This window comes from Hyla sarda, chromosome 3 (assembly GCF_029499605.1).
Source record: "Hyla sarda isolate aHylSar1 chromosome 3, aHylSar1.hap1, whole genome shotgun sequence".
In the NCBI taxonomy this organism is placed as follows: Eukaryota; Metazoa; Chordata; class Amphibia; order Anura; family Hylidae; genus Hyla; species Hyla sarda.
In genome coordinates, this window is record NC_079191.1 from 127,391,875 (window position 1) to 127,408,225 (window position 16,351).

At 39.4% G+C, this 16,351-nt stretch overlaps 1 protein-coding gene across 2 annotated transcripts in view; it reads right to left on the reverse strand.

Annotated features, from left to right (window-relative positions):
• Positions 1 to 936: 936 nt before the first annotated feature.
• C3H3orf33 (chromosome 3 C3orf33 homolog) overlaps positions 937 to 16,351 on the reverse strand; it is a 38,026-nt gene continuing 22,611 nt past the window's right edge. For both annotated transcript variants that reach the window (XM_056565000.1, XM_056564998.1), the window contains exons 3-5: positions 14,602 to 14,755; positions 11,411 to 11,571; positions 937 to 1,924 (exon numbers count right to left, since the gene is read on the reverse strand). In XM_056565000.1, the coding sequence (XP_056420975.1) occupies positions 1,652 to 1,924; positions 11,411 to 11,571; positions 14,602 to 14,755 (588 nt within the window). In that variant the 3' untranslated portion in view covers positions 937 to 1,651. The remainder of the gene's footprint in view (positions 1,925 to 11,410; positions 11,572 to 14,601; positions 14,756 to 16,351) is intronic.

A 16,351-nucleotide genomic window follows, 5' to 3' on the forward strand; every position in this document is an offset into this window, starting at 1 on the left:
AAGTAGCCGGACACGGTTAAAGATATAATAACCGGATTTTATTTGTATAGATCACAGATAACGCGTTTCGAGGGATGGGACCCCCTCTTCGTCAGATCATTGATATGGCAGTTACAAAACCCCAGTCAAGTCTATGGGATTTTGTGATTAGCCGTTATGACCCGTTAATGCCGTTTTAAATAACGGACGTTATTTTGCAACAGGAGAAAAAACGGTACATGCACTAATTTTCTCCCGTCACAAAAGAACGTCCGTTATTCATAACAGGCATTAAAGGGGTACTCCGGTGAAATCCTTTTTACTTTTAAATCAACTGGCTCCGGAAAGTTAAACAGATTTGTAAATTACTTCTATTAAAAAAATCTTAATCTTTCCTGTACTTATTAGCTGCTGAATACTACAGAGGAAATTCTTCTCTTTTTGGAATGCTCTCTGATGACATCACGAGCACAGTGCTCTCTGCTGACGTTATTATTATAATAATAATAATAATAACAACTCTTTATTTATTGTTGTCCTTAGTGGGATTGAAACCTAAGGCCCCAGCACTGCAAGGCAGCAGTGCTAACCACTGAGCCACCATGCTGCCCTTAGCATACATCTGCTATGCATGGTTGCTAAAATGGACAGAGATCAGCAGAGAGCACTGTGTTCGTGATGTCATCAGTGTTCCAAAAAGAAAGGAATTTCCTCTGTAGCATTCAGCAGCTAATAAGTACTGGAAGGATTAAGATTTTTTAATAGAAGTAATTTACAAATATGTCTAACTTTCTGCCACCAGTTGATTTAAAAGAAAAAAAGGTTTTCACCGGAGTACCCCTTTAACGGGTCATAATGGCTAATCACAAAATCACTAATATGGGCGGATTTTATAACGGCCGTATGGTATTTGGTAATGGCCCTTTAGCGGCTGGTTTTAAGGGTTTCCTTAACGGAACATTATAACAGGTCTTTAAAACGGAGAAATTATATAGTGTGAGAGCAGCCTTAGATGTTGGACCCTGTAATCACTTGCTCTACCTGCCTTGTCCAAGGTGAACATACCATTTAATTTAACACTATGTATGCCATGACCTGGATTTAACAAGAATGTAGGAAGTCTTACAAGCATTGCCCCCTGGGAAAATGTATGCAGATTAGCTCTCTTTTAGTAGGAAGAACACGGATTCTGGCACCACCCATTGAATATACCGTAGCTTCCCTATAAGTCAGTGTCCAATCCATTACACGTGGGGGTTTCTTCTTTCTGCAGAGATTCTAGTGTTGCTAAAATCACTAGCCATGTTTATAGGTTATTTATTGGGTTGAACATTGACTTATGGAGACGCTACATCAAATAAGTCCTGCTAAAGACAGACAATTTGCATACAGATACCCTGATCAAAAACAGAAACCATAACATGATAGTGAAGACCATAATTAAACCGTATGGTCTTATAAACAAACACAGAGTTATAAGTATTAAACAGTGACAAGGAGTAATGTGGTTCCACATCCCATGAATGTACACATGGAGGTTTATGGAGCACTAGGCAGGAATTGTTCAGGTGTGTACAGCATTTGTGTAGATGTCAGACTGCAGCCATGCCCAGCCGACTGCCATCAGGCTTTCTACAGTAATTACAACATCTGCGTACAAGAGTCACGATATTCATTTTCTCCAGTACTTTGTCATCACATGGATGAATTGCTTCACATGCTGAATAATACTATTACTGAGAATTTTATTGGTCAGAGTCCGTAGCTGGCTCTCTTGTTCCCAGAGCCCTTTTCCGGTCTTCTGAGCCTTGACTTCCGCTTGCAGTAGTCTTTTGTAAAATGCAAAGTAGTGTCCTGTCCCCTGATGTACGCCTCGAATATGAGCTGTTCTTCCAAGTCCTTCTTTTAGTAGCACCACATTCACACAATCATTGAAGAATCCTCCCTGTGAGGAGGTCAACATATCATGACATTATTCTCTATCTTCGGTGTCCCGATAGAGTTTCGGATACAACAGGGATAGTTATTTTAGAGGATTTTCATGGAGTGACAGGGATAAGTATTATGTGATACCCTATATACCTATACCTATTGATGAATAGGGCAATTCTGCAGTAATCTTCTTATTGTATTGCTTTATCTATTCAGTTTTTTAGGGCTCATGTACACAACATAGCCCTCTGCATACACAGTGTCTCCTATAAGTGAGTCCACCCCCCACATTATTGTAAATATTTTTTTTTATATCTTTTCATGTAATAACACTGAAGAAATTAGCCTCTGCTACAATGTAAAGTAGTGAGTGCACAGCCTGTATAACAGTGTTTAATGTTGTGTCCCCTCAAAATAACTCAACACACAGTCATTAGTGTCTAAACTTTGGCAAAGTGGAAATGTCCAAATTGCACCCAATTAGTCATTTTTCCTATCCGCTGTCATGTGATATAATGTGTTATAATGTTTAAGGCCTGAATGGGTAGGGTCTTAAATTTGGTGTTATTGCTCTCCCACTCTCTATTACTGGTCACTGGAAGTTCAACACAACACCTCATGGCAAAGAACTCTCTGAGGACGTGAAATAAAACAATTGTTGCTCTACATAAAGATGACCTATGATAATAAAAACAAAGATGGCCAAGACCCTGAAACTGAGCTGCAGCACGGTGTGCAAGATCATACAGGGGTTTCACAGGACAGGTTCCACTTAGAATAGGCCTTGCCATGGTCGACCAAAGAAGTTGAGTGTCCAAGTTAGCGTCATATCAAGAGGTGGTCTTGACGTATGAGTGCTATCAGCATTGGTGCAGAGGTTGAAGAGATGGAGGTCAGACTGTTAGTGCTAAGACCGTATGCTGCCCACTGCATCATATTGGTCTGCATGTCTGTCATCCGCAAACAGTTTGAAGTCTGAAGAAAAGTAGCCTAAGGACATGCATTAACAGAACTATGTTGTGTGATTGTAGGAGACGAAGATAAATTTAGTTCAGATGATGTCATGCGTGTGTGGTGGCAACCAGCCCAAAATTGGTCACTTTATATGCCCTAAAAAAAAATTATAAAAAGTAATCAAAAAGTTTGATCAAAACAATCAGGATACTGATAAAAACTTCAGATCATGACCGTATACGAAAAAATAAAAAAGTTATAGCGGTCAGAAGAGGACAATTTTAAACATACTAATTAGAGATGAGCGAATTTACAGTAAATTCGATTCGTCACGAACTTCTCGGCTCGGCAGTTGATGACTTTTCCTGCATAAATTAGTTCAGCTTTCAGGTGCTCCGGTGGGCTGGAGACTCTTTCCTAGGACTATATCCACATTTTCCAGCCCATCAGAGCACCTGAAAGCTGAACTAATTTATGCAGGACAAGTCATCAACTGTCGAGCCGAGAAGTTCGTGACGAATCGAATTTACTGTAAATTCGCTCATCTCTAATACTAATTGTAGTTATCATTTTTTAGTAAAGTAATTTTTAGTGAGTAGTAAAATAGATACATTTACATAAATTTGGTATTATTGTAACCATATGGACCTACAGAATAAAGATATGGTGTACTGCGTAGAATCGTAATCCCCCAAAAGTTACAATGGTGTTTTTTTCCCCAATTTTGGCGCACAAATATTTTTTGGTGGGGTTCGCTGTAAATTTTGAGGTGAAATGATTGGTGGTGCAAAAAATAAGCCCTCATATGAGTCTGTAGGCGCAAAATTGAAAGAGTTATGATTTCTAGAAGGTGATGAGGAAAAAATGAAAGTGCGAAAACAGAAAAACCTATGGTCCTTAAAAGGGATACTCCCGTGGAAAACTTTTTTTTTTTAAATCAACTGGTGCCAGAAAGTTAAACAGATTTGTAATTCACTTCTTTAAAAAAAATCTTAATCCTTCCAGTACTTTTTAGGGGCTGTATACTAAAAAGAAATCCAAAAAAGAAATGCATTTCCTCTGATGTCATGACCACAGTGCTCTCTGCTGATACCTCTGTCCATTTTAGGAACTGTCCAGAGCAGCATATGTTTGCTATGGGGATTTTCTCCTGCTCTGGACAGTTCCTAAAATGGACAGCAGAGGTCAGCAGAGAGCACTGTGGTCATGACATCAGAGGAAATGCATTTCTTTTGTGGATTTCTCTTTAGTATACAGCAGCTGAAGGATTAAGATTTTTTAATAGAAGTGATTTACAAATCTGTTTAATTTTCTGGCACCAGTTGATTTAAAAAAAAAAAGTTTTCCACGGTAGTACCCCTTTAAAGGGGTTAAATTCTGTTATACAGGCTGTGTACTCATAACTTTACATTGTAGCAGAGTGTAATTTCTACAGTGTTGTCACCTTAAAAGATATAATAAAATATTTGCAAAAATGTGAGAGGTGTACTTACTTATGAGAGCAGCGTGAAGTGTATATGGCCATCAGGCTTAATTCTAAGGAGCCTTGCAGCCTCCATCAGCATGTAAGCATGGTCTCCACAAGAAGTATTATTTCTAGGTAAGAATATGTCTGTACTTTACCTCAAGTCCAATAGAATATTTTTTTTTTTTTTTTTGTTACTATAAGATTCATATGTCAAAATGCAACAGGGCTTTATAATGATTAAGGCTAGGGCTGCACAGCAACATTGCATGCAATATTAGTGAATGGTGTCCCATTATAGCATGCAAGATGGCGCAACTGCAACAAGGTGATCACAAAAAAATCCATGGATTTATCGATTATTTGATCGCAGGTCGCAAATCACAAATGACTTTACCACAATTTACCTCACTGCAGGTTGCATGTGACTGTCACCTACTTGTAACTTGTCTGCAATGTAGATATTTTTGCAACTGTAATAAAGTCACACAACAACAATGTGCACAATTATTCTGGTTGCGCATCTTAGATGTGATTTTCTACCACGTGGCTTGTGTCACTGTGTAGCCCTAGCTTTAACTGTATGACAACAGGGACATAATACTCCCCCTTTATAAAGCATTGGTACGGCCTCACCTGGAATATGCTGTTCAGTTTTGGTCGCCTGTCCATAAAAGGGACACTGCGGAGCTGGAAAGGGTGCAACTAAACTAATATCGGGCATGGAACATTTTAGCTATGAGGAGCGATTAAAGGAGTTACAATTGTTTACTCTTGAGAAGAGACGTTTAAGGGGGGATATGATAAACGTATATACGTATATTAATGGCCCATACAAAAAATATGGAGAAAAACTGTTCCAGGTTAAACCCCCCCCCCCCCCCCCCAAAGGACGAGGGGGCACTCCCTCCGTCTGGAGAAGAAAAGGTTTAGTCTAAAGGGGCGACACGCCTTCTTTACCATAAGGACTGTGAATTTATGGAACAGTCTACCTCAGGAACTGGTCACAGCAGGAACAATTAACAGCTTTAAAACAGGGTTAGATACATTCCTGGAACAAAATAACATTAATGCTTAAGCAGAATTATAAAACTACATCCCTTTCCCTTATCCCCTTACACCCTTCCTTCAATTCCCTGGTTGGACTTGATGGACATATGTCTTTTTTCAAACATACTAACTAACTACATTTTTTTTTTTTTCAGGTTATCAAAAATAATTAAAACAAATACACTAATCTCATGCTTCAGGCTTATCACTTGAAAGGAAAAGGAAAGTACAGTGGGGCAAAAAATTTATTTAGTCAGCCACCAATTGTGCAAGTTCTCCAACTTAAAAAGATGAGAGAGAGGCCTGTAATTTCCATCATAGGTATACCTCAACTATGAGAGACATAATGAGAAAAAAAAATCCATAAAAATCACATTGTCTGGTCTTTAAAGAATTTATTTGTAAATTATGGTGGAAAATAAGTATGTGGTCAATAACAAAAGTTCATCTCAATACATTGTTATATACCCTTATATACCCTTTGTTGGCAATGACAGAGGTCAAACATTTTCTGTAAGTCTTCACAAGGTTTTTACACACTGTTGCTGTTATTTTGGTCCATTCCTTGATGTAGTAACGCAAAACCTACTTGGGGAATAAATCCCCTCAGGATAAACCCTGACTAGAAATCCCCCATAAAATATAACTTTTAATTATGCTCATTAAAATAATTTCCAACTTAGTGTGTTGCACATTTATTGCCACTAGATGGCAGTGGTGTTTAAAATTATCAACACTGTATCCAGTTAATTCCTCTCCAATAGAATCCTGAAATGTCTGTCATGCAGACTAATATTTTGTCATTACTATCTAGTGTACCCCAGTGCCCTGCTGCAGCTCGGACACTTGGTGTACTAACTAGAAAGGTCGCTGGTACAGTGTGCTATTAAAACATTAATCCTCCCTTCTAAACGTTTTCGCCATTCTGAATGGCTTTCTCAAAGAAATGAGGCATTCCTTGATGTAGATCTCCTCTAGAGCAGTGATGTTTTGGGGCTGTTGCTGTGCAACATGGACTTTCAACTCCCTCCAAAGGTTTTCTATGGGGTTGAGATCTGGAGACTGGCTAGGCCACTCCAAGACCTTGAAATGCTTCTTACGAAGCCACTCCTTCATTGCCTGGGCAGTGTGTTTGAGGTCATTGTCATGCTTAAAGACCCAGCCATGTTTCATCTTCAATGCCTTTGGTAATGGAAGGAGGTTTTCACTCAAAAATCTCACAATACATGGGCCCATTCGTTCTTTCCTTTACATGGATCAGTTGTCTAGGTCCCTTAGCAGAAAAAGAGCCCCAAAGCATGATTTTTCCACCCCCATGCTTCACAGTAGGTATGGTATTCTTTGGATGCAACTCAGCATTCTTTCTCCTCCGAACACGAAGAGTTGAGTGTTTACCAAAAAGTTCTACTTTGGTTTCATTTGACCATATGACATTCTCCCAATACTCTTCTGGATCATTTAAATTCTCCCTAGCAAACTTCAGACGGGCCCAGACATGTACTGGCTTAAGCAGGGGGACACATCTGGCACTGCATGATTTGAGCCTTTGTTACTTTGGTTCTAGCTCTTTACAGGTCATTCACTAGGTCCCCCTGTGTGGTTCTGGCATTTTTGCTCACCGTTCTTGTAATAATTTTGACACCACAGGGTGAGATCTTGCGTGGAGCCCAAGATTGAGGGAGATTACCAGTAGTCTTGTATGTCTTCCATTTTCTAATAATTGCTCCCCCCCAGTTGATTTATTCGCACCAAGCTGCTTGCCTATTGCAGATTTAGTCTTCCCAGCCTGGTGCAGGGCTACAATTTTTTTTCTGTTGTCCTTCAACAGCACTTTAGTCTTGGCTATAGTGGAGTTTAGAGTGTGACTCTCTGAGGTTGTGGACAGGTGTCTTTTATACTGATAAAAAGTTCACACAGGTGCCATTAATACAGGTAACGAGTGGAGGACAGAGTGGAGGACAGAGGAGACTCTTAACCTCTTAAGGACGCTGGGCGTACCTATACGCCCTGCGTCGGTCCCGGTATATAACACGGGGTCACGCCATGAACCCACGTCATACCGGGTCGGACCCGGCGGCTAATGAAAGCCGGGACTCTGGGCTAATAGCTTGCGGCACCGATCACTGTTCCGCGCGCTATTAACCCTTTAGATGCAGCATTCAAATTTGATTGCCACGTCTAAAATGAAAGTGAAATCTTCCCGGCAGCTCAGTAGGGCTGATCGGGACCATGGCGGTGAAATCGCGATTTCCCGATCAGCTAGAAAGGGAGCGGAGGTCCCCTTACCTGCCTCCCTCATGTCCGATTGGCAATTGATTGCTTCAAGCCTGAAATCCCAGCTTGAGCAAATGACCGCCAATTACACTGAACTTTGCCGTGTCAATGCACAGCAATGATCTGTGTAGCAGATCAGTGTGTGCAGTGTAATAGCCACCAGGGGGGGCTATAACCCTGCAAAAAAAAGTGTGAAAAAAGTTAATAAAGATCATGTAACCCCTTCCCTAATAAAAGTAAGAATCACCCCTTTTCCCATAAAAAATAAAAATAAAATCTGTGTAAATAAAAATAAACATATGTGGTATCACCACGTGCAGAAATGTCCGAACTATAAAAAGATATGGTTAATTAAACCGCACGGTCAATGGCGTACCTGCAAAAAAATTCCCAAGTCCAAAAAAGCGTTTTTTTGGGTCACTTTTTATATAATGAAAAAATGTATAAAAAGCGATGAAAAAGTCCGATCAATATAAAAATGGTACCGATAAAAACTTCAGATCACAGCGCCAAAAAATTTGCCCTCATACCGGCCCGTACGCGGAATAATAAGTTATAGGGGTCAGAAGATGACAATTTTAAACGTATAAATTTTCTTGCATGTAGTTATGATTTTTTTTAGAAGTAAAAAAAATGCACTGCGTAGAAATGGAAGCCCCCAAAAGTTACAAAATTAAATTTTTTCTTAAATTTTGTCGCACAATTATTTTTTTTTCCATTTCGCTGTGGATATTTTGGTAAAAATAAGCCATAATATGGAATTTTAGGTGCAAAATTTTAAGCGTTATGATTTGTAGAAGGTGATGAGGAAAAAATGAAAATGCAAAAACTTAAAAACCCTGCGTCCTTAACGACGAAGGACGTAAATGTGCGTCCTGGTGAGGACGTACTTAACGCACCAGGATGTACATTTACGTCCTATGCATAACCGCGAGCATCGGAGCGATGCTCACGTCATTCGCGGCAGGTCCCGGCTGCTGATAGCACTTCGGAATTCGCTGTAAAACAACGATGCGTACACAGAAGGCAATGGAGGTAATTGGGAGTATTATATAACTTTGTAAATCAGAGCTAATGGTGTTAAAAAGAGCTAATGGTGTTAAGGACGCAGACAATTTAATTTTTAAGTTTTTGTTTTTTCCTCCTCGCCTTCAAAAAATCATAACTCTTTTATATTTTCTTCCACAGACTAGTATGAGGGCTTTTTTTTTGCGCGACCAGTTGTCCGTTGTAATGCCATCACTTTACCATTAAATGTATGGTGCAAACAAAAAAATACTATTTGTGTGGGGAAATTAAAAAGAAAACCGCAATTTTGCTAATTTTGGAAGGTTTTGTTTTCACGCCGTACAATTTATGGTAAAAATGACATGTGTTCTTTATTCTTTGGGTCAATACGATTAAAATGATACCCACGATAACTTACTTTTCTATTACTGTTGCGCTTAAAAAAAAAAAAATCGCAATCTTTTTAACCAAATTAGTATGTTTAAAATCCCCCTATTTTGGAAACCTATAACTTTTTCGTTTTTCCGTATAAGCGGCGGTATGAGGGCTAATTTTTTGCGCCGTGATCTCTACTTTTTATTGATACCATATTTGATTATATATAACTTTTAATCAATTTTTTATAAATTTTTTCGGGAATAAAAGGTTATAAAAAAGCATCTATTTTGGACTTTTTTTTTTCTTTTTACGTTCACGCCGTTCACCGTACGGTATCATTAACATTTTATTTTAATAGTTCAGATATTTACGCACACGGTGATACCAAATATGTATATAAAATATTATTTTTTTTTACACTTTTTAGGGGTGAAATAGGGAAAATGGGACAATTTACGTTTTTATTGGGGGGAGGGGGTTTTTCACATTTTTTTTACTTTATTATTATTATTTTTTTTTACACTTTAATAGTCCCCATAGGGGACTATTTATAGCAATCACTCGATTGCTAATCCTGTTCAGTGCTATATATAGGACTCATCACTGATTAGGGTTATCGGTCATCTTCTTCTTTGGTCTGTGGGAAGGCAGATCAGAGCAGAAGACACCGGATCGCCGCGGCAGCGCTGTGGGCGATCCGATCATCCATTTTAGTGACCGCGATGCTGCAGATGCCGTGATCTGTATTGATCACGGCATCTGAGGGGTTAATGGTGGACATCCACGGGATCGCAGGTGTCCGCCATTACGGACAGGTCCCTGGCTGCGATCAGCAGCCGGGACCTGCCGCGCATGATCTGGGCATCGCTCCGATGCTTGCAGTTATGCTCAGGACGTAAATGTACGTCCTGGTGCGTTAAGTACCACCTCACCAGGACGTACATTTACGGCGCTCGTCGCTAAGGGGTTAAGTGGGAGAACTTACACAATTGGTGATATATGTAAAAAGCTTATAAATTACAATGCACTAACTAATCCCTCTCCAAAGTGAAAAGATCCCTTTAAATGAATTATGAAACGAATGGCTAAAATTAATGGAACATTTCGATGTGGGATTGGCGTCTCTATGCTGAAATAAAAGCTGATTTGTTTTCCAAAATGTTGGAGAGTAGAATTATACATTAAAACACATTTAAAAACACTTTACAAAAAGTGGTGTGAGAGCTGTTTTCCATATCCTTTTGTTCCAGAACTCCTAGTGGAGTGTAAAAGACCTATAAGTCTCCACATGTTTTTCTAACACTGTCCTGAAGAAGAAGCATTACCCTTCTAGTCCAACAAAGAATAACATATGTTGGCTTTCTCAACATATACAGGCAGAGATGGGTTGGGACATTACTATATACATAAAACAGTCATCCAGTCCTGCCAATATGGTGGGTCCAGAAAACATTCATCTAACACGTATGGGACCTTTACAGTTTTAGTGCTACGGGGTTCTTACTTAATGTAAACAGCACATATTTAGGATCTGACTTTTTTTCGATTTGCAGCAGAAATCTGGATGATGCCTATTTTCTTGCAAAATCCACACCCATATGGTGTTGTACCCTAAACATGTGAACATTGTCTTACTGGATAATCCACTCTTAAAAAACAGTACTACTTGCATTATTGATCTGAAGGAGTATTCATATACGGTGGTAGTGATTGAGGTATTGCAGAGCTGTCCACTCTAGACCGCACTATATATTGGTGACACTACAAAGGTTAAAGAGGTTATCTACCCTAAGGTGATTTTAGTACGTACCTGGCAGACAATAATGGACATGCTTAGGAAGGATCTGTGCTTGTCTTGGGGCTAAATGACTATGTTGTGAGATTACCATAATACTGTGGCTAGCTTTTTGTGAACTGGTATTTCCTGTTTGAGTATTTTTTTTTTGACTACAAATCCCACAATTTCATTTTCCTCCCACACGTCAGCCACCCCACCTATTGAAACAAAAGACCTGTGGTTTTCAATCAGGGTGCCTACAGCTGTTGCATTAGGTGCAGATTTATCTCTCTCCCACCAAGCAATCCCTCCACCCATTGAAGCAGACAGGCTCCCTGTCATCCGCTGACTAGTGAGGTCAGGTCTCGGCTGCATTGCAAGCTGGGAAAAATCTGAGACAACAGTAATTTTGTATGCTGTTTAAAAATAAATATTGGGGTGAAAATCACAGAAGAATTGTGAGAAAACCGTCACGCACAGGTACAGACACTACATTATGAACTACACTAACTTTACACTACATTATGAACTACACTAACTTTAGCATAGTCAAATAAAAAAAAAATCCTGGAATACCCCTTTAAGACTCTTACCCTGTTGATGAAGACAAAGCAGTCTAGCATTGAGTCTTCTCTGTTCAGTAACTGAAACCACAGCATTTGTGAGGGCTGAAGATTATTTTTTAACCACGTCTTGCCATTCTCCGTTAACTCTACTCCAGCAAGTCTGACCAACAGGCTGCCCTGCCCATGCCCTGTGGAGGGGAAAATAATTAAATTGACTAACTTACCCTTATCTTACTATTACGCACAAAAAGTCATATTCCTCAAATAAATGAAATACATGCAATGTGATCCAAAAGGTTATATAATCAGAACAATGCTGAGGTTTGTTTTGCAGCAATGGCACCAGACATATTGGCCCTTATTTACTAAGCTAAAACTGACTAGTTTTTGTCGGGTTATTCCAAGTTATGTTGGCACATAGTGGCCCTCATTTACTAAGAGTGGAGTGTAGGTTTCTTTGTGGGTTTTAATTCCCTACAACTTATTTTCCACAGTATTTACTAAGGTTTCCCTACAGTTTCCACTTTCCCTACACTGTCTTTTTTTTTCTTTTTCTTACACATGCTCTGATGTGTCTGGTTTTCCTCAGCTGAAATCCACTACATTTTATGTGGAAACCTTAGTAAATATGTTGGGTTTTTGTAAAAATGTCGGGAACACACCCCTTTTCGGAGACCATGCCCCCTTTTCATGCCGGCCACGCCCCCTTTTCGTGTTCTCTAAGCAAAATGGAGAGTTAGTCGGGGTTTTTTCAATTCTGGCGCAAAATCTGGCGCAGACAGAATTTCTGGCGCAATGCGACAGAATCTGACGCACAATCCGACAAAACATGTCGGGTTTGCAATAGTAAATGAGGGCCAGTGTCTGTGACATGTCTACTACTGTGCACAAGCAAAATCCAATAAAACTGACATTGCATGGTGAAAAGCCAAAAGGCACGTGTCATCCCAAAAAAAGGCTTGGTTTCGCAACCCGACCTATTTACTATTGAATTCATACAAAATCCTGTGAATAAATGTCTGGAAATTTCCACCTAGAAAAAGCTGGTCAGAATATTTTCCTGACTTTTAAATCTGTGAATCGTTATAGTAAATAGAGGGGAATCCTGCATGTCAGAAACGACAACAGTAAAATCCGACACTCTTAGTAAATGAGGGCCATTATGTAATAACTGATACCTGGCACTAGGGCGAGAGTACAACTGTCAATCTTACATACCCACCCTGTACTTTTTCAATATTACCCAGTATATATTTATATATTTGTACTTAAGAACATGCCATTGGATTTATTTCACTGTTTGTAAAGTACTTTTTTTTTTTTTTTTTTTTACTAAAAAAGAAAATATAAAAAAAAAGAAAAGAAAACACTATGTGCCATAACTGTTCATGAGCTGTGCTTGCTATGGCAGCTCACCTACACACAACCTATGAAAAAGTCAGTCATGTTTCTATGATCACATATAAAACGTTAATGTTTCATTTACAAGGAAACCACCTTTAAAGGCCATGTCTCTCTTTGCAATTAATTTTTATTTTTTGGAATACTTTGCAGTCTTGAACACAAATATTCTACTGTTTTGTGTCTACAGCTCTTGACTTAGAGTTTCTATTTAAAAGTACAACTGTGTTCAGTAGGGAATATTTACCTTAGTTAGTACACAGCTCAAAAAAAATAAAGGGAACACTTAAACGACACAATGTAACTCCAAGTCAATCACACTTCTGTGAAATCACACTGTCCACTCAGGAAGCAACACTGATTGACAATCAATTTCACATGCTGTTGTGCAAATGGAACAGACAACAGGTGGAAATTATAGGCAATTAGCAAGACACCTCCCAATAAAGGAGTGGTTCTGCAGGTGGTGACCACAGACCGCTTCTCAGTTCCTATGCTTCCTGGCTGATGTTTTGGTTGCTTTTAAATGCTGGCAGTGCTTTCACTCTAGTGGTAGAGTAAGACAGAGTCTACAACCCACACAAGTGGCTCAGGTAGTGCAGCTCATTCAGGATGGCACATCAATGTGAGCTGTGGCAAGAAGGTTTGCTGTGTCTGTCAGTGTAGTGTCCAGAGCATGGAGGTGCTTCCAGGAGACAGGCCAGTACATCAGGAGACATGGAGGAGGCCGTAGGAGGGCAACAACCCAGCAGCAGGACCGCTACATCCGCCTTTGTGCAAGGAGGAGTAGGAGGAGCACTGCCAGAGCCCTGCAGAATTACCTCCAGCAGGCCACAAATGTGCATGTGTCCACTCAAACAGTCAGAAACAGACTCCATGAGGGTGGTAGGAGGGCCCGACGTCCACAGGTGGGGGTTGTGCTAGCAGCCCTTCACCGTGCAGGACGTTTGGCATTTGCCAGAGAACACTAAGATTGGCAAATTCGCCACTGGCGCCCTGTACTCTTCACAGATGAAAGCAGTCTGACACTGAGCACATGTGACAGACGTGACAGAGTCTGGAGATGCCGTGGAGAACATTCTGCTGCCTGCAGCATCCTCCAGCATGACCGGTTTAGCGGTGTGTCAGTAATGGTGTGAGGTGGCATTTCTTTGGGGGGCCTCACAGACCTCCATGTGCTTGCCAGAGGTAGCCTGACAGCCATTAGGTTCAGATCTAGGATGTGTTATCTTAGTGTTCCCTTTATTTTTTTGAGCAGTGTATAATAAAGCATTCAAAGGGATTGTCCAGAGACATTTTTTCTTAACAGAGTGCTGCAAAATGAAAGCATAATCACCTACCCCAATTCTCCCATCACTGCTCCTCTATTGGCTTTTAGTCCCGTGGCTCTGGGCTTATTCCTGCATCAAATTACATATCAAAGCTGCAAAAAATACCTCAATTAGTCAATTACAGGCTGAGCTGGGTCATTGTTGTGGTCAGTAGTTGACTGAGAGGGTAGCCCTTAGCATGTAGAGCATGTAATCTGAAGCAGGGACAAATTGGAGAGTGCCAGGAAATAGAGCCATCAGAATAGCAGTGTGAGATCAGGATAGGTGAGTATGCTTTATTTTTGCAACACTTGGAGTCCTTTCTAAAAAAAAAATTTAAAAAATCATGCTCGGGAAAACCCATGTAATATTATCTTTGCTGTTTTTGTAGATAATTTGTATGAGCAATGGTAGCCAACAGCCGTCCCATGGTAAGCAACTGTAAAATGTATTGTACAGCACTGTGTGTGTGTGTACCTGTACCTTAAATGGAATATATATACTCACATTTCTTCTGTAAAGATCTAAGAATAGGCAGACTAATCGGAATGTGATCAACTTCTATAGTTTCTTCAGTCACACACACTACTTTCCCACGCAGTTTCACATTCTTCTTTATGAATTCTTTGGGGATGTCTTTAGCTTTTGAAAATTTTGTTAGCTGGTAGAAATTAGCAAACACAAAAATAACAAATAAGTAATATTTCACAGTAGGAAAACGCAACAGTAAGTATATTTTAACATTTTTCTTTTTTTTGCCTATAGTTAACAAATTAAATCTATTCTTAGGGACCAGAAAAAACTATTTTAAATAAATTACATCTTGCAACAAGCGTCTGAAAAATTAGAAACGCTTAGTGCATTTAGACCTTGGTATCAATGTGACTGAAAAAGTTAGGGGAGGCACTTTGGTTTCCACTATTATTAAAGGGGTATTCCAGTGGAATTTTTTTAAATCAATTGGTGCCAGAACGTTAAACAGATTTGTGAATTACTTCTATTTAAAAATCTTAATCCTTCCAGTACTTATCAGCTGCTGTATGCTCCGCAGGAAGTTCTTTTCTTTTTGAATTTGCTTTCTGTCTGACCACAGTGCTATGTTTGCTATGGGGATTTGTTCCTACTCTGGACAGTTCTAAAAGGGACAGAAGTGTCGGGAAAGAGCACTGTGGTCAGACAGAAAGGAAAGTCACAAAGTGTCTTTCTCTGAAACATATAGCAGCTGTTAATTACTGAAAGGATTAAGATTTTTAAATAGAAGTAATTTAAAAATCTGTTTAACTTTCTGGCACCAGTTTAAAAAAGTTTTCCAGTGGCGTACCCCTTTAAGGCATTGAGTCCAGGGCTGTTATGTATGCACTGTGGTTAGTACTTTTAGGGCCTGTTCACACTATAGAATTTCTGTGCAAATTTACACAAGGAAATTCAGCTTGCAGTAGAATGCCAGCGACCTCACCAGGATTCTGCTGCACCTTTCACACTATAGAAGTTGTGAACTGAAAAAAAAAATTGGATGCAGAAATGAAATTGAATTCCGACTCGGAACTGGACTTCTCTGGAAAAGGAAAGCAGAATTCACCCAGATTTTACTCAAGGAAACTCTTGGTGGATATTCTGTGGTGTGAACATGGCCGTTTACAGTGGGTCAAAAAATGATTTAGTCAGCCACCAATTGTGCAAGTTCTCCCACTTAAAAAGATGAGAGAGGCCTGTAATTTTCTTCATAGGTATACCTCAACTATGAGAGACAGAATGAGAAAAAAATTCCATAAAATCACGTTGTCTGATTTTTAAAGAATTTATTTGCAAATTATGGTGGAAAATAAGTATTTGGACAATAACAAAAGTTAATCTCAATACTTTGTTATATACCCTTTGTTGGCAATGACAGAGGTCATATGTTTTCTGTAAGTCTTCACAAGGTTTTCACAGACTGTTGCTGGTATTTTGGCCCATTCCTCCATGTAGATCTCCTCTAGAGCAGTGATGTTTTGGTCTGTCGCTGGGCAACATGGACTTTCAACTCCTTCCAAAGGTTTTCTATGCTTCACAGTAAGTATGATGGTCTTGTATGTCTTCCATTTTCTAATAATTGCTCCCCCCAGGTGATTTATTCACAAAGAGGGACATTTATCAATGTTTGCTTATGTATTCCTTTTTTTAGTAATTTTTTCCTTACTTTTTTTTTGCTTATGTGCGACGTATTTATCAACTGCTTTCAGCCTGTTGATAATTTTCTTTCACGTAAGCAATTTTT